This window comes from Bubalus bubalis, chromosome 15 (assembly GCF_019923935.1).
Source record: "Bubalus bubalis isolate 160015118507 breed Murrah chromosome 15, NDDB_SH_1, whole genome shotgun sequence".
In the NCBI taxonomy this organism is placed as follows: Eukaryota; Metazoa; Chordata; class Mammalia; order Artiodactyla; family Bovidae; genus Bubalus; species Bubalus bubalis.
The window spans coordinates 34541533-34559837 of NC_059171.1; the positions used below are offsets into that span (position 1 = coordinate 34541533).

General features: G+C 41.8%; 1 protein-coding gene across 1 annotated transcript in view; it reads left to right on the plus strand.

Annotated features, from left to right (window-relative positions):
• Positions 1-1778: 1778 nt before the first annotated feature.
• Positions 1779-18305, plus strand: part of LOC123329461 (endogenous retrovirus group K member 18 Env polyprotein-like) — an 85543-nt gene continuing 69016 nt past the window's right edge. The window contains exon 1 of the mRNA XM_044928641.2: positions 1779-2024. Within this exon, the coding sequence (XP_044784576.2) occupies positions 1976-2024 (49 nt within the window). The 5' untranslated portion in view covers positions 1779-1975. The remainder of the gene's footprint in view (positions 2025-18305) is intronic.

Consider the following 18305-nt stretch of genomic DNA (forward strand, 5'->3'; position numbering starts at 1 on the left):
TCTGGAGCTCCGTTTCTCAGAGGTCATCAGTACTTCCCAGAGGACAGAGATACACTATCTTTCCTTTCCATCTCTGTCAACCAAAAGAAAAGCCTATTATAAGGAAACATTCATCTAACCACATTCAGCAGTGCTGTCTGATTCAGTGTCCTTCCAGCTGTGTCATTATCCTTTGCGCTGATACACACTATGCTCTGACATTCTGAAAAGACAGTTTCATACCATTCCTCATTATTTCTCTCTGCAGTGAGAAAGCATTTTAGTCTCTGGATGTAATGTCCTGTCATCATGTACCTGGTCCCTACCGTGCTCTGGCTAAACACACTCCAGACCATCTGAAATTTTGGGGGTGACTTTGGAGAGGTAACAAAAGGAGAAGAAAGTGACACTGGTAAAACGGAAAAGGGAATTCAGAAATAGGTATACATGATTGTGTCTCTCATTTCTGCTTTGCAAGTAAGATCACCTTTAGTATTTTTCTAGACATAGAGAACAAATATATGGATACCAAGGGGAAAAGGATGGTGGTGATACGGAGTCCTGCACCAAGGCCACAGACATGGAGCCAAGAACAAACCAGAGGGCTCCAGAGGAGCCCACCTCTGGAACTGAATGAACCCCTTTGTAACTGTTGCTCAAAATACCACCCCCCTGCCGCTCCACCCCCTCCCCTATCCTTACCAGCCAGCTTCCTGACCCCAAATTAGGCAAAAATTCTCATCCTGGTACTCACCCTATTACCATAACCAATCACGTAATGCCAACCTGCCAGCAGCAATTTTCTTTGGCTTGAGGCTATAAAAATTGGTAGCCTCAAGGAATCCAGGAAAAACATCGACTCTCCCTGGCCTGTCAGGAGGTGTCAGCCCACTGCACTAGCAGTGCCCACATTATTTCTGCTCTTTGTTCATAATAAACTCAATCCTTTCTGCAATACTCTGTGTCTGAAAATTCTTTTCCAACCTGTGTTAGGACTGCCACACAGGTGGGAGGAATTGGGAGATTGGGATTGACACATACATAGCACTGATACCATGTTATCAGTACTATATAAAATATATAGTTATACTACATAAAATAGATAACTAATGAGAACCTATTGTATAGCACAGGGACCTCTGCTTAATGCATTGCTGTGACCTGAATAGAAAAGTCCAAAAGGGAAAGGATATATGTAAATATATGGCTGACTCACTTGCTGTACAGTGGAAGCATTTATAAAGCAACTATACTCCAATAAATACTAATTTAAAAAAGAAATAGGTATATATGAAAACAATGCTGTGAGACAGTGGCTCGTAGTCTTACATGCATCAGAATCATGGGGAATAGTAAAAACAATGAATAAATGCCCAAACCCACCCGAGAGACCTAGATTCCTTTAGTCTGATGAGATTTGTGTAAATTAAATGTTCCTTATGTGTTTCTAATGTGCCATCAGATTGAGAACCCAGCATAGAAAAGAACTTGAGTTTGGGAGTCAGGCAGTTCCAGGTCCAATAAAATGGGGTAACTGTCAGCCCCAGTGTTTTGTTTTGTTTTGTTTTGTTTCCATGAGCGTATGTGTTAGTCATTCAGTCGTGTCCACTCTCTGCGACCCCATGGACTGTGGCCCACCAAGTTCCTGTGTCCATGGAATTCTCCAGGCAAGAATACGGGAGTGGGGTGCCATTTGGGTAAATGGGGGTTGTAAATAAGATAGTTTCTGGGCCTTAGTATATGGTTAACAAGCTCAGTTCCTAAGGCCACAGCAGCATCAGCATCAGCTGGGAGCTTGCACTAATGCAAATTGAAAGCCAGAACTTACCAATCAGAATCTTTGGGGGCGGGGTCTAGGAACTTGGGTTTTAACAAGTCTTCCAGGGGATCCTTATGCTGGCTAATGTAGGAACCATGCATTAGATGACAAGAGAACGCCAAACCAGGACAGAAGGCACTACCAGGAATCTGGGACCGCCACCGAAATTTTAAATGTATGACCAAGGAACCAGAGTCCGAGGCTAGAGCCAGAGACACCCCAAGGAGTAAGTATAAGGGAGAAGTGGGTCTTTCAAGGAAAGTGGTGGTGGTTCCAAACTAAGAGGAATGAACGTTAGTTAAAAACATGGCTCTTCCCTACAAATATGGAGGGGGTGTGGAATTATGGCATTTGTTTTTGAGTATGAAACAAAAATGATGCTGGCAGAAGTGTTTTTCAGTTAGTGTCTGGCCCATAATAAGTTTTTAGTGAATTATATGAATTATTTTTCAGAGAAGGCAATGGCACCCCACTCCAGTACTCTTGCCTGGAAAATCCAATGGGTGGAGGAGCCTGGTAGGCTGCAGTTCATGGGGTTGCTGAGAGTTGGACACAACTGAGTGACTTTGCTTTCACTTTTTACTTTCATGCATTGGAGAAGGAAATGGCAACCCACTCCAGTGTTCTTGCCTGGAGAATCCCAGGGACGGCGGAGCCTGGTGGGCTGCGGTCTATGGGGTCTCACAGAGTCAGACACGACTGAAGCGACTTAGCAGCAGCAGCAGCAGCATTAATTATTTTTATTAAAGTAGCACATTGCTCTTGCCTGGAAAATCCCATGGATGGAGGAGCCTAGTAGGCTGCAGTCCATGGGGTCACTAAGAGTCGGACACAACTGAGGGACTTCACTTTCACTTTTCACTTTCATGCATTGGAGAAGGAAATGGCAACCCACTCCAGTGTTCTTGCCTGGAGAGTCCCAGGGATGGCGGAGCCTGGTGGGCTGCTGTCTGTGGGGTCGCACAGAGTCGGACACGACTGAAGTGACTTAGCAGTAGCAGCAGCACATTGCTAATTGGGGATGTTCAATTTAATTAGGAACTATAATCTTTGTGCTTTATGTTTCTGGCGTTAAATGATTAAAGAAAATATTTTAGGTGATACAAACAAATTTTAACACCTCACAAAGTCTCCTTTGGAAAGCCGCAAAATGGGGTGGAAAGCAAAAACTTTATAGGGTAAAAAGTAAGAAATGAGGAAGAGAAAAATAGGAGATATCTGATTGGCTGGAACCATAGTCAACCTTGTTTATATCCAAAATGTATGAACAGCTCACAAAATTCTATAAAAAACAAACAAACTTGATTTTAAAATGGGCAAAAGATCTGAATAGGCATTTTTTCCAAAGAAGACATATAAGTGGCCAACAGACACATGAAAAGTTACTCAACATCACTAATCATCAGTGTAACACAAAGATTATATCATTTGTAAGTTATATTATCATTTGTAAATATTTCTCCCATTGAGTAGGCTATCTTTTCATTTTGTTGATGGATTTTGCTGTGCAAAAGCTTTTAAGTGTAACTAAGTCTCATTTGTTTTTGCTTTTGTTTCCTTTGCCTTAGAAGATAAATACTGCTATAGTTTTTCAAAAAGTGTTCTGCCTATGTTTCATTCTGGGAGGTTTTTTTTTTCGTAGTTTCAGGTCTTACATTTAGGTTTTTAATACATTTTGAGTCTGTTTTTGTATAAGGTGTCAGGGAATGTTCTCATTTCATACTTTTTGCAGTTAGCTGTCCAGTTCTCCCAGCACCACTTATTGAAGAGATAGTGTTTTCACCAGGGTATATTCTTGCCTCCTCTGTTGTAGATTAGTTGACTATAAGTGTGTGGACTTATTTCTGGGTTCTCTATTCTGTTCTATTGATCATGTCTGTTTTTGTGCCACAAAACCATAGCTTTGTAGTATAGTCTGAAGTCAGGAAGTATGATATGTCCATTTCTGTTCTTTCTCAAGATTGGCAATTTGGAGTCTTTTGTGTTTCCATACAAATTCTGCAGATAATTTGTTCTAGTTCTGTGAAAACTGTCATTGGTATTTTGATAGAGATTGCCTATTTTCCTTTTTGGTTGCACACTCCTGAGAGACTTGGGACTTTATCTTATACTCCTTTTTATCTAAATTAATTAGGATTTGCTTTGGCTCTGAATAATAGGTAAAAATGACAGTGTCTTGAATGAGTGTATCAGCTGTTATTGTTGAGTTGCCAAGTCGTGTCTGACTCTTTTGTGACCCAGTGGACTGGAGCCCACCAGGCTCCTCTGTCCAGGGGGTTTCCCAGGCAAGAATACTGGAGTGGGGGTGCTGTTTCCTTCTCCAGAGAATCTTCCTGACCCAGGGATCAAACTGAGTCTCCTTGGCAGGCAGATTCTTTACCACTGAGCCACATAGGAAGCCCAGGTGTATCAATCAGGTAGGTATTCCTAAATAACAAGCCATGCTTAACTCACTGGCTTAAATCAGTAATCCTCTACAGTTGTTGTCTGTGTTTTAACTTGACCTAGGCTGAAGTTGATGGGATTGTTCTCAGGTTTGGCAGCTGAGGCAACTCTGCCACTCTCTGAGGTCTGTGGTTTGATTGGGATGGCCTCCTTCCTCCTTGGGTTGGGGTGGGGGCCAGGCTAACCAGGGTTGTTCTTCTGGTAAAATAAGAGACACCAAGCAGCAAGCAGGCCCCATAAGGCCTGGTCTCAGAATCAGCCCCTGTTGTTTCTACTCACGAAGAAGTCACATGGTTGAGCCTGCAGTCAAAGGGTCAAGACACGTTGCCCATGACAAGGCCATGAAAAGGATGGGGGTATAGGGGGGAGCAAAGAATTAGGGGTAGTTGTTCATTCTGCCACAACAAGATAGAATTTTTTTTCATCTAAAAGTCCAAAAGTTGGAAAAATTCTCAGGAACTCAGGTTGCTTGTTTTTTTAGGCTGTGTGGCCTGTGAGAATATTAGTTCCCCCATCAGGGACTGAAGCTGGGCCCCAGGAAGTGTAAGTGTGGAGTCCTAACCACTGGACTGCCAGGGAATTCCCTGCTTCTATCTTGTTGGTCCTTGGTGCATGGCCTCATTGTCAGGGTTAACTCATGGATTAAGGTGGATTAAGGTGGCTTTTTTAGCTCTGTATCTGGTAGGAGGAAGGGACAAGACAAAGGGGACAAAGGGCACAGGCCAACTGTCACTTAAGGGAGGTTCCAAGTAGTTGTCACATGACACTTCATCATGTGGCCACTGTTGGTTCCAAGGGAGACTGAAAACATAACCTTTATTCTACTTAGCCATATACCCAGCTAAATCAGAGCATCTATTACTAAGGAGGAAGAGAAGAATGGATATTGGGAACAAGACAATGATTTCTGCATATAGCCTTATTCAGAGTATAGTATGCTATGCTATGCTAAGTCACTTCAGTCGTGTCCGACTCTGTGTGACCCCATAGACGGTAGCCTACCAGGCTCCCCCGTTCCTGGGATTCTCCAGGCAAGAACACTGGAGTGGGTTGCCATTTCCTTCTCCAATGCATGAAAGTGAAAAGTGAAAGTGAAGTCGCTCAGTCCTGTCCGACTCTTAGCGACCCCATGGACTGTAGCCTACCAGGCTCCTCCGTCCATGGGATTTTCCAGGCAAGAGTACTGGAGTGCGGGTGCCGTTGCCTTGGTGCGATAAATATTTGTTGCTTTTACTGTAAATTTTTTACATGCTGTGAAACGGTTATTCTTTATGGAAAAAGAATAGCTATTCTTAATAATAAGAATAAAAAATGTTTTTTAAAATTCAGTGGTGCACATGTTTGGCACTGTAAGTTCTTTCTGGTCCCACAGTCACAACAGACTGAGAATTTTTTGTATGAAAGGCAGTATTCTCTCTCAATCACTAGACTTGACTCAATGACTCTAACAGTATTCAAATCAAGGGATTGAAACTAATAAAATTCAAAACCACAACGTGGTATCACTATGCACCTATTAAAATGATGAAACTGAAAAAACAAACAAATGGTGGCAAGGATATAGAACAACGGGAACTCTGGTAGACTGCTGGGGGAAGTGCAGAATGGTCCAACGATGTTGGAAAACAGTTGGCTGTTGCTTGGAAACAGTCACTTACTGTGAGACCCAGTAATTCCACTCTTAAGTATTAATCAAGGAGAAATTGAGGCATATGTCCACACAAAAACCTGTGTTTTGTGCAAATACTTACCGCATCTTTATTCACAGTCACTAAAATGTACTGAAAACAAAGCGTCTATCTGTAGGAGAATGGATGAAGAAATTCAGTTACAGCCATACAATGGAATACTACTCAGCAGCAAAAAGAAATGAATTACTGAAGTAATTCATGCAGTAAGATGAATACATCTCAGAATAATTATGCCGAGTTAAAAAATAAAAATAAAAAAGCTACAAACTATGTGATTTCATTTATGTGACATTCTGCAAAAGACAGAATTATAGGGAGAGAAACTGATTAGTGGTTGATAGGGGTTGAGAGAGAAGAATGATGGTAAAGAGCATAAGGGAACATTCTGGAATAAGGGAGATATTCTTGATTCTTCAAAATTGTATTTTTTGTCATCTTTCATAGAACTGTACACCTAAATATAAATTTTACAGTATATAAATTATATATCAGCAAACGTGACCAAAAAAATTCTTTTTTACATCTTTTTGTTTTAATTGAAGCATAGTTGATTTACAATATCATGTTAGTTTCAGGTATATAGCACAGAGACTCAGTTACATAGATTATTTTTCTGAATCTTCCTTATAGATTATTATGATGTATTCAAATAGTTCTCTGTGCTATACAGTAGGTCCTTGCTGTTTGTTTTATATATAGTGGTATGTATCAGTTAATCTCACATTTCCATTTTATCCCCCACCACACGACCCCCTTTGGTAAGCATAAGTTTGTTTTCTATGTCTGTGAAAAATTATGTTTCTTCCATCAAAAAATAAACAATGCAAATTTGATGAACTCAGGAAGAAAAGCTGATTGATTTTAAAGTAGTGTCTGAACTCAGGAAGAAAAGCTGATTGATTTTAAAGTGGTGTTTGAAGCTATTTTTCACTAAGAAAATAGTGGGAATTCACTGGCAGTCGAGTGCTTAGAACTCTGCACTTTCACTGCCACGTTGAATCCCTGATTGGGGAACTAAGATCCCACAAGCCAGGCACGACCAAAAAGAAAAAAAAAAAGAAAGTCAATTATTTTTATAATAAAAGATTCATTTATAACCTAGAATTAACTCTAGCTTCAAATAATTAATTACTTTTGCATGTTTTATTTTAGCCTCATATCTGTAATTGTTCACTGTGAAACAGATAAACCCATTTGGGAAAGTGCTTCTCTCTCAGCATTGTTTAATAGTGACTCAGGTTATAGTCCATTGGGTATTGAAGGGCCAAAAGGAATTGTTTTCATAATGTAAAATGGCATATCCTGGAGCTGTGGAAATGATATGAGAAAATTCTGTAAGAGTAATTGTTCTGTTCTGGTAAAAGAATAGATTAATAATAGCTCTCTCACAGATTCAAGATAATAGTGCTTTGCTCTCATTATCACCTACCCTTAACTAAACATGAGAACCAAAGATTTCCCTGAGGAAGAGCTGAGGACCCCATGGTGTGAAGAAATACATCCCCCTGAGTGGAGATAAGAGGTGTGAGGGTGGGCTGAGGAGGCAAAGGGGGTATAGCAAGAAAGTTAGTCCCAGGGAGAGACTTACCCTCAAAAGGTTTAGGTCTAACCCTAGAGAAAGACACAGTGACAAGTAAGGCAATAAGGTGTGACAAGCGGACAGACGTGTTAAATTCCGCCTCTGGGGCCTTGGAGGTCACGTGGTTTACATGAAGGGGTAGTTCTACAACTGAGACAAGAGAGAGGAGTGAGTGTTCTGTGTAGCTGGAGTAGTTGAGCAGGGCATGTAAGTATGAAGGCTTCAGAGTGGGCAGTTGTGTGGGTTTGGAGTTTGGAGAACAGACGGGGTGTGATTACAAAAGAGGCTGGTACATTTGGGAAGACAGACAGGAGGCAGCTCTGTGAGTCCCTGCAGAGTTTCACCTCCATGCTCTGACAGGCATGGAGAGCCAGTGTGGAGAGTGGTATTAACAGATGACCCCCAACTTATGATGGTTCAACCCAATACACTTTGTTGGTGTTTAGTCGCTCAGTTGTGTCTGACTCTTTTGAGACCCCATGGAGATCGCCAGGCTCCTCTGTCCATGGGATTCTCCAGGCAAGAGTACAGGAGTGTGTTGCTATTTCCTTCTCCAGGGGTTCTTCCCAACCCAGGGATCAAACCCCTATCTCCTGTATTGGCAGGCAGATTCTTTACCACTGAGCCACCTGGGAAGCAATTCATATTCCATGGAGACCATACTTTGATCTTTTCCAAGGCAAGCAGTATGCATTATGATAGGCTTCCCTGGTGGCTCAGGCGGTAAAGAATCCACCTGCCATGGGTTCAATCCATGGGTTGAGAAGATCCCCTGGAGGAAGGTATGACAACCCACTCCTCTATTCTTGCCTGAATCCCAATGGACAGAGGAGCCTGGTGGGCTACAGTCCATGGGATTGCAAAGAGTTGGACACAACTGAGCGACTAAGCAGGCACATTCCCTTATGATGCTGGGCAGTGGTGTTGAGCAGAAGCCCCCAGTCATCTATGTGATCACAGGGGTGAACAACCTACACACTTAAAACCACTCTGTATCCATATAATCATTCTGGACCCATATGACCATTCTGTTTTTCACTTTCAGTAGAATACTCAGTAAGTTACAAGAGATATTAAACATTTTATTATAAAATAGGCTTTGTTAGATGATTTTCTCCAACTGTAGGCTAATGTAAGTGTTCTGAGCACATTTAAGGTCAACTAGGCCAAACTAGTACTTTTGCCTGGAAAATCCCATGGACGGAGGAGCCTGGTGGGCTGCAGCCCATGGGGTCGCGAAGAGTCAGACACGACTGAGTGACTTCACTTTCCCTTTTCACTTTCATGCATTGGAGAAGGAAATGGTGACCCACTCCAATGTTCTTGCCTGGAGAATCCCAGGGACGGGGGAGCCTGATGGGCTGCCGTCTTTGGGGTCACACAGAGTGGGACACAACTGAAGCGACTTAGCAGCAGCAGCAGCAGACCAAACTATGATGTTTGGAAGGTTTAGATGTTGTTGTGTTAGTCGCTCAGTTCAGTTCAGTCGCTCAGTCGTGTCCGACTCTTTGCGACCCCATGAATCGCAGCACGCCAGGCTTCCCTGTCCATCAACAACTACCGGAGTTCACTCAAACTCACGTCTATCGAGTCAGTGATGCCATCCAGCCATCTCATTCTCTGTCATTCCCTTCTCCACCTGCCCCCAATCCCTCCCAGCATCAGGGTCTTTTCCAATGAGTCAACTCTTTGCATGAGGTGGCCAAAGTATTGGAGTTTCAGCTTTAGTATCAGTCCTTCCAAAGAACACCCAGGACTGATCTCCTTTAGGATAGACTGGTTGGATCTCCTTGCAGTCCAAGGGACTCTCAAGAGTCTTTTCCAACACCACAGTTCAAAATCATCAATTCTTCGGCACTCAGCTTTCTTCACAGTCCAACTCTCATATCCATACATGACCACAGGAAAAACCATAGCCTTGACTAGATGGACCTTTGTTGGCAAAGTAATGTCTCTGCTTTTGAATATGCTATCTAGGTTGGTCATAACTTTCGTTCCAAGGAGTAAGCATCTTTTAATTTCATGGCTGCAACCACTATCTTCATTGATTTTGCTCAGTTGTGTCCAACTCTTTGTGACCCCATGGATAGTCTGCCAGGCTCTGCTGTCAATGGGATTCTCCAGGCAAGAATGCTGGAGTAGCTTGCCATTTTCTCCAAGGGATCTTCCCTACCCAGGAATAGAACCTGTGTCTCTTATGTCTCCTGCATTGGCAGGCAGGTTCTTTACCACTAGCAACACCACTAGGAAGCCCAACTCAGTCATATACATATATATATTCCTTTTCAGATTTTTTTTCCCTTATAAGTTAGCACAAAATATTGAGTATGGTTTTCTATTAAGTGTACTTTGTACTTAAAGATATTTTCAGTTTACTATGTGTTTATCAGGATGTAACTCCATCATAAGTCAAGGAAGAGCTGTATCTGAATTTTGAATAAATCACATTGGTAACTCTGAGGAGTGTAGGGTAAGAGGTAGTGGGGTGGACAGTGGTGATGGATAGACCATTAAGGAGATTATTGCAAAAGTCCAGCTGAGAGATGATGGGGGTCTGAAATGAGAGGCAGCAGCCATAGAAATGAGTGGGTCAATTCTGAGAGCTATGTAGTACCTTCTTCAGAATAAAGTTGTGAGAAAAATGTAGAATCTTGGATAAGGTTCATTTTTGGAAAAAAATAAAGATTAAAAGCTATATCATCATCTGCTCCAGCCTTACTTCTGTAGTAAATCCATCACCACCAGCTTACTGTTTCATGCCCTGGCGTCCTGTCTCATATCTTTTTATTGGCTTCATCTGAGGCAGGGTCTCCAGACAAGGCCAGAAAAATGGTCCAGCACTTTTAGGCTTATGGAGAAAAGACCTAGAACTGGGGATGCTGTTGAGTGCTACTTCTGAGGCTGGGTCACCGTAGGTGTGTGTGGACATATTTCACATAGAGAAGAGAGGTGTTAGTATCAGGAGAAGATAAAAGACAGCAGATGGCCTCCATTATATATTCCAGCTTTCCACAGTAGATGGAGTTTTGGATTGATATAGTATCATGTTGCTGCAAAGTTAAAGAGACAACTGGGCTAACTGGCTTGGGTGTTCTAGGAGTGCTGTTTCATCTGGCACCACCCAATGGCCTATGTCTGCTTTGTCTTAATATTTCTCAGAACGATTATTTATTATCTAAGCTGATTGACTTTAATCTCATACAAATGCTGAACCAGACCAATACTAGGGCAACAGATGTAAACCAGGATAATCCTGAACAAGCTGGAGTACAGGGTCACTCTAATTCTGGGTCTCTGCATTCAGCTCAGTTTCCGGAAGTCTCCTGGTTAGTCGATGCTTGCTTCCTTTGATCTGATTCTAAAATATGGTGCCAGAGTCATTATGATCCATCTTCTGCCTCCTTGCCACGTGCGTTGGGGTGGTTCCACTTCTTGGTCCTTCCTTACTTTTTCTTCCCCTTCATTCCTCCATCAACTCCAGAAGATATGAATGTTAGCCTGACCCCTGTCAGGAGATGAACCAAAGGCAGGATCCAGTGACCATTTGCATTATATCAAAATTTTCATCCCTAGGCTTGTGTTTTATGATATTATATTGATTTTTTAATTTTTTTGGAAAAATGAAAAAATTGCAGGTGACAACAAGAACGAATCATTTTGATTATTTGTGTGTGTCTATATCTTGAAGTATCTTAGCATTATCTGTATTTTTCTCTCCATAGACTGGGCACCTTGAGGACAAGAGACATGTTTTATTAGCCTTAGTGTCTTCATTTCTTATCACAGTGCTTGGGGCTTGTCGAACATTTCAACTAAACTAAAATCTAATATCAAGTTGATGGTTGTGCTGTTAAATTCTGCAAAAGAGTTAAACTGAGGAATTATTCGAATGGAGACTCTACACATTTTTATTTGTGTCCTCAATATAGATTGAGCAGTAGATCACATACATTGTTAGAGTGTGACCATGTTTAATCCACTGCTCTTCTTGGTAGTGATAACAGATACATAACCGTCACACCAACCCTGACAAGAGTATGGTGTTTGTGTTCAGTGGTATTTAGTGTCTGAGGAGCAAAGCAGGCCAGATGAGATAAGTTCTAATTGATCAATTCTCACAGCTAAAACTTAGCAATTCTCATGATATTTTTCACAATGTTAGGCCGAGGCGGTGTGCTGGTAATTGTTTACCATCCAGCTCTCCTAAGGATGAAGGAAAAAAAAAAAAAAAGGCCCTGATTTGTAAACCTTGCCAGTTCTATGATGTAAATACTTCGACCATCACTGATTCCCAACTACCAGCATGATGTAACCAGAGGAGGAGCTGGAAAGAGGTGCAGACTGGTGTGAGGAGGCTCCCGCATACCCTGAGTACATTAGTACAGGATTGTCCAAGCCTGAAGCGGATGTCTCCGTATTTTTAAAAAGTAGAATTTTATTTTACTTATTTAAAAACAATTTTTTTAACTCTTACTTTTGGATGTTCTGTGTCTGTGTTGCTGTGCATGGGTTTTCTCTGGTTGCAGGGAGCGGGGCCCACTCTGTAGTTGTGGTGAGCTGGCTTCTCATTGTGGTGGCTTCTCTTGTGGAGCACAGGCTCTACAGCGCTCAGACTTTAGTAGTTGTGGCACAGGGCTTGGTTGCCCTGAGGCTTGTGGAATCTTCCTTGACCAGGGATCAAACTCATGTCCTCTGCATTGGCAAGCGGATTCTCAACTACTGGACCACCAGGAAAGTCCTGGTGTCTCCTTTTGATATTCATTCATTCAACAGACAGCTATTCATTGACCACCTCCTATACAGGTGCTTGGGAAACAGAAAAAAAGCAAAGATTTCTAAGTCTATGGGATTTAAATTCTTTTGGGGACGGTGGAGACAGAAGAGGAACGATAAACATATTTAACAAATGAGTTATATAATATAGTAGAGGCTGATAGAAAGTGAAAGTCACTCAGTCACGTCTCTTTGCGGCCCCATGGACTATACAGTCCATGGAATTCTCCATGAATTCCAGAATACTGAACTCCAGAATACTGGAGTGGGTGGCCTTCCCCGTCTCCAAGAAGTTGATAAGTGCTACAAAAAACTAGGTGGATTGAGAATGTAGGAGAGATTGTAATTTTAAATGGGATGGTTGGACTGCTGTGAGATGGCATTTAAGCAGAAATTTGAAGGAGATGAAGGAAGCAAGACTTCTAGATGTCTAAGGCAGGGGTGATCTAGACAGGGGGTGCAGCTGGTGCAGAGGCTCTGAGGTGTGAGGCTGTGTGGTAAGTTCAGGTGGGAAAATGGAGGAGGGAAGAGGGAAGGAGGGAGAGACACTGATTGACTGAAGGCAGAAAGAAAGGTCATGGGAGAGTGTTCTTATGACAAGGGAAGACAGACCTCATAGAATATTGGGAGCATTCTGGATTTTACTCAGAAAAACTGGAGAGCCACTGTAGGCCAAGCAGGAAGTAAAAACCCGGCGAGTAACTGTGCTCATAAGAAAAATCATATCTATTCTGAAAATAGTTACTCAGTCCCCTGAATAAAAAATTTTAAATTATTTAAATTAATTGGAAGTTCTAAATATTACATTTCACTTCTGTCAGAACGTTTTTTTAAATTCACCTTTATTCAGATAGTTTAGATATCAGGGAGGAAAAAAGCTCTGAAAATCTATAAAAAGCTTTTTTTGAAGTCTTTAGAAAGGCAGAGGTGATGAATCTAAGGAAACATTTACCTCATTATGTAAATTAGATGTAGGCACCTGCGCTATTATAATATTTCATTTGAAAGTTACTAAATGTTCCTGGCTTTGAGACAGTGTCATTTGCATCATTCTTTGCACACCTTGGCAAATTACTGTTGTTTTAGGGATTTGATTGTACAGATTCTTTGTGACCCCATGGACTGTAGCCCACCAGGGTCCTCTGTCCATGTAATTCTCTAGGCAAGAATTACTGGCTGCTGCTGCTAAGTCACTTCAGTTGTGTCCAACTCTGTGCAAGCCCATAAATGGCAGCCCACCAGGCAACCCCATCCCTGAGATTCTCCAGGCAAGAACACTGGAGTGGGTTGCCATTTCCTTTTCCAATGCATTAAAGTGAAAAGTGCAAGTGAAGTTGCTCTGTTGTGTCCGACTCTTAGCGACCCCATGGACTGCAGCCCACCAGGCTCCTCTGTCCATGGGATTTTCCCTGCAAGAATACTGGAGCAGGTAGCCATTCCCTTCTCCAGAGCTTCCAAACTCAGGAATTGAACCTGGATCTCCTACATTGCAGACAGATTCTTTACCATCTGAGCCACCAGGAAGCCCCCTATGCAAACTGAAACTAGTCCAAAATGATGAAAACAAGGGTGGATTCAATGGAGGAGACAGTAATATGTCCCCATACCTAGGGAAGGGTGTGAAGCTCAGCTTTATGAAGACCAGGAGCTAGGAATTGGATCAGAAATATAAATCCAACATAGCTACTCCCTCCAGCTCTGTGTCTTTCTAGGGTTTTAAGGGCTCTTGTCTCTGGATTTTATCTGTACATTTGCTTTGCTTTTTTCACTTCCCAGATGACCACTTGCCTCTTCCCAAGCTTGCCTTTCTCCTCCTCCATTCACTGATGTCCTTAACCTCAGAGTTGATACCACATTATAAAGCCAGGACAGACTGCTCATAAATCTATATTCAGCACTGACATATTTAACTACCATATGTAAAATATACAGCTAGTGGGAGGCTGCTATATAGCATAGGGAACTCAGCTCAGTTCTCTGTGATGACCTAGAGAGGTGGGGTGGGTGGGGGTAGGAGGGAGGCTCAAGAGGGGGGGATGTATGTATACATATAGCTGATTCACGTTGTTGCACAGTAGAAACTAGCACAACATGGTAAAGCAATTATACTCCAATTAAAAAATATCCATATTCTCCAGAACCTGAATTGAGTTTTTGCAAGAGCGAATCTAATTGGCCCCAGGGTCTGAAATAATTCAGTCTTGATCCAATCAGCTGAGTAGAAGGGAAATGTTCAATGCTCTCATTAAACAAATGTTGACTGAGAATATCATGTACTAGTTGCTCTTATAGGTTTTATGCGTGCTGCATGGACCATACTCTCCAGTGTCTATGAAGCTTAAAATGCACTGGGGCTTGCATTCCATCCTGTGTAGATGTGCGTGAAATAGGATGGTGTTAGAGAAAGGTGGACAGGCATCCTAAAAGAGTATCCTGTTTGGGGATCTGCCAAAAATAAAAATGTCACATCTCTTTGTACTAGGTCGTACTTTGATTCTTTTGACTGCAATTACAAGTTAAGGGATTCGCCTTCCCTTTATTCCATACCAAGCCAAGCAATCCCCTCTTTGCCAGAAAGTGAGACATTGCAATGTCATTTATCCTTTCCTGTCCCAGCTAATAAAGTTCTTTATGATGGAAGTAGGTACAGGGCAGGGGCTGATTCACTCTACAGTGAAACCTCAGTTCAGCGGACCAGGCAGTCGTTCCATCAAATAATTGTTAACAATATCAGTTGAATTTTTTGCAATGTTGGTTTGCAGTGGCTTAAGTACTTTATGTCTGTTATCTTGTTTAATCCTTACCAGTCTGTGGAGAAGGTCCTCATTTTTACACATGAGAAAACTTAGCAGAGAGGTTGAGTGAGTGGCTCTCGGTCTCTCAGCTGGTAAGTGGTGAGCCAGGATTTGAATGTAGAGTCTGTGGAACAATCACTAAGTCACGCACTTTCTAAGGCACTCCTGGTGATGGTGATTTTGGGGGTTTGAACTAGTTTTAGTGCCTTTCCTGGTACATAAACGATAGGTCCATAGAGATTGTCAGTCTCAACTTTCATCAGCCTATCTGTATGTAAGATGTCAGGCACTCTGATTCATGGAAATACGTATTTCAAATGAGTAAGCAAGCAAGATTTTTTAACCAAAGGGCCTCAAGCAGAGGATTGATGGGAATTACAAGTTCTTCTCCCTCCAGATATACAGCTTATCCTTTAAAAAGAGTGTGTCAGCCTTTAGAGTTAGATACTTCACTTCAGCGTCTTTCCCAGGTTCTTTGAGCTAGCACGCGATGAAATCAGGATCTGAAAGTAGGACCTGTGGTCTTAACCACTAACTTACATTGTCTGAAAGGTACTTGTAGTGATGGTGATGGTAGGGAATTACAAGAGATGACACAAGTTGTGGTCTCTCAATCACATCTACTTGCCAGTAGAAGGGAAAATTTTGATGTTGTTGGTGATGATGATGATAAGGAGGTGTCCCAGGTCCATTATAGTGAATTTTCCTAAGGGTCTCTTCTAAAATCCTTCAAGACCAACCCTCCTATGACCATCCATCCCCTTAAAAGAGTTGATTGTTCCTTTCAATATCCAGCAGTGTCCATTGGATATATTTCCATTAAAGTATGCAATCTCATTATAATACTTTTTTTTTGAATTTACAGTCTGTGAACTCTAAAGTCCAGAGATTTTCTCTATTCTGGTCACTACTGAATCCCTACCACCTAAGCACTCGTCCTGTTGTGTGTAGTGGACACACTGTTGTCAACAAGAAAAAAAGGCAGACAAACCAGTGCTTTACCGATAACCATCTTCTGTGGCTCCTTTGGAAACTTTTTCAATTATTAGTTCCCCTATTTCCAGCAACAAAATTCTTCAAAATGTCCAAGGTTCTTTGAAGTCATTAAAGAACTCATCTGATGTCTTTGTGGTATTACTTTATGACCCTGTACTAAGTCCAAATCCAATTACTATTGAGCATTCTTGTTCATATTGCAATTTTTTCCCTTTTCCTTAGCATCCATAATAACCATCAGTTGCAAGTTTATGCATCTTGTTTATATCTACCATCTATTTAGAGGTCACACTATGGCTTTTCCAGTGGTCATGTATGGATGTGAGAGTTGGACTGTGAAGAAAGCTGAGCGCTGAAGAATTGATGCTTCTGAACTGTAGTGTTGGAGAAGACTCTTGAGAGTCCCATTGGACTGCAAGGAGATCAGTCCTAGGTGTTCTTTGGAAGGAATGATGCTAAAGCTGAAACTCCAGTACTTTGGCCACCTCATGCGAAGAGTTGACTCATTGGAAAAGACTCTGATGCTGGAAGGAATTGGGGGCAGGAGGAAAAGGAGACAACAGAGGATGAGATGGCTGGATGGCATCACAGACTTGATGGACATGAGTTTGAGTGAACTACGGGAGTTGGTGATGGACAGGGAGGCCTGGCGTGCTGCGATTCATGGGGTTGCAAAGAGTCAGACATGATTGAGTGACTGAACTGAACTGAACTGAATTTCAGTTCAGCAGAGTAGGCCATTTGGTTTGCCTATAAAACTTCTAATTAGCAGAAGTGAAGTTTATTCATTTAATCATTAATTTACTAATGGAATTCAAAATGTATTAATCTTATTAAAAATGAAGCCACATGGGTGAACTAAGGGGGATAGGAAGCCCTTAGGAATTTTAGGATAGAATAATAAAATGATGTGGGCTTCCCTGGTGGCTCATTGGTAAAGAATCTGCCTGCAATGCAGGAGACGCAGGAGACACAGGTTCAATCCTGGGTAGAGAAGATCCCCTGGAGGAGGGCCTGGCAACCCACTCCAGTATTCTTGCCTAGGAAATCCATGGACAGAGGGCGTGGCTGGCTGCAGTCCATACGGTCACAAAGAGTCAGACATGACTGAAGCAACTAAGCATGCGTGCAATAAAATGACGTAACTGTACATTAAAAGGTTCTCTCTGGAAATTGTGTGGAAAAACAACCCTAGCAATACAAAATGGAAGATGGGAGGGCATTTGAGAAGATACTGGAAGATCCTGAGAAGATGTAGGTTGCAGTAAGTTAAAGGTGGTAAGATTTTGGATATATTTTGAAGAAGAGCTAACAATTTGCTGAAGGGCTGATGTAAGGTGAGAGAAAGAGGGAGGCAAAGACACCTCCAAAGTTTTTATTTATTTTTTTTTAAGTTTCAAGTTAAGGTTTATTGGGGGCAAAATGAGGGCTGCAGCCAGAGAGACAGCTAGGTCTAAGAAACGACTCCAAAGAGTAGTGGGGAAGGACAGCATACATGTGATTTTGATAAAGGAGTACGTGCAATCTGGCATATTTATTTTTTAGAAAGTTTCTGCTGGTTTCATGAAGCTTCTGCTAGTCACAAGAAACAGTTGTCACAATGAAGGATTCTAGTGCTTTTGTAGATATGAGGAAATACAAGAATTGGGCTCATAATATCAGCTCCTGAGAATATCTAACAAACTGAAGACCTGTGCTGCCAGTTTTCCGAGAGCACAGAGTGCCTCATTTCTGCTCTTCACCTTGAACTCCTCCAGTGGGTGTTGAAGGTCAGCAGCTGCAGCAGCACATGATTAAATCCTTGTAGAGGTAGATGGCAAGCACCCACGGCAAGTGCCAATTTGTAGCTGACAATCATAAAGGCTGGAGTGTCCCGGGACTCAGTCCCTGAACCTTGTCTCTTCTCCAGATATTCATATCATGGAAGATCTCATCCAAACAGATCAATAAGCTGACAGTTCCAGCCAGGACTCTCTCGTTAACTCTTATAACAACAATGTTTACAGACCACCTAACCATGGGTAGCAAAACAATGACTAAAAGTAACACAGAGACTTTAAAATCTACTTTCAGGATATTTTTACTTTATCTTGGGAAGCAGGGTTCTCTCCATCAAGTCTTTTTTTTAATATAAACTTATTTATTTTAATTGGAGGTTAATTATTTTACAATATTGTATTGGTTTTGCCATACATCAACATGAATCCGCCACGGGTGTACACGTGTTC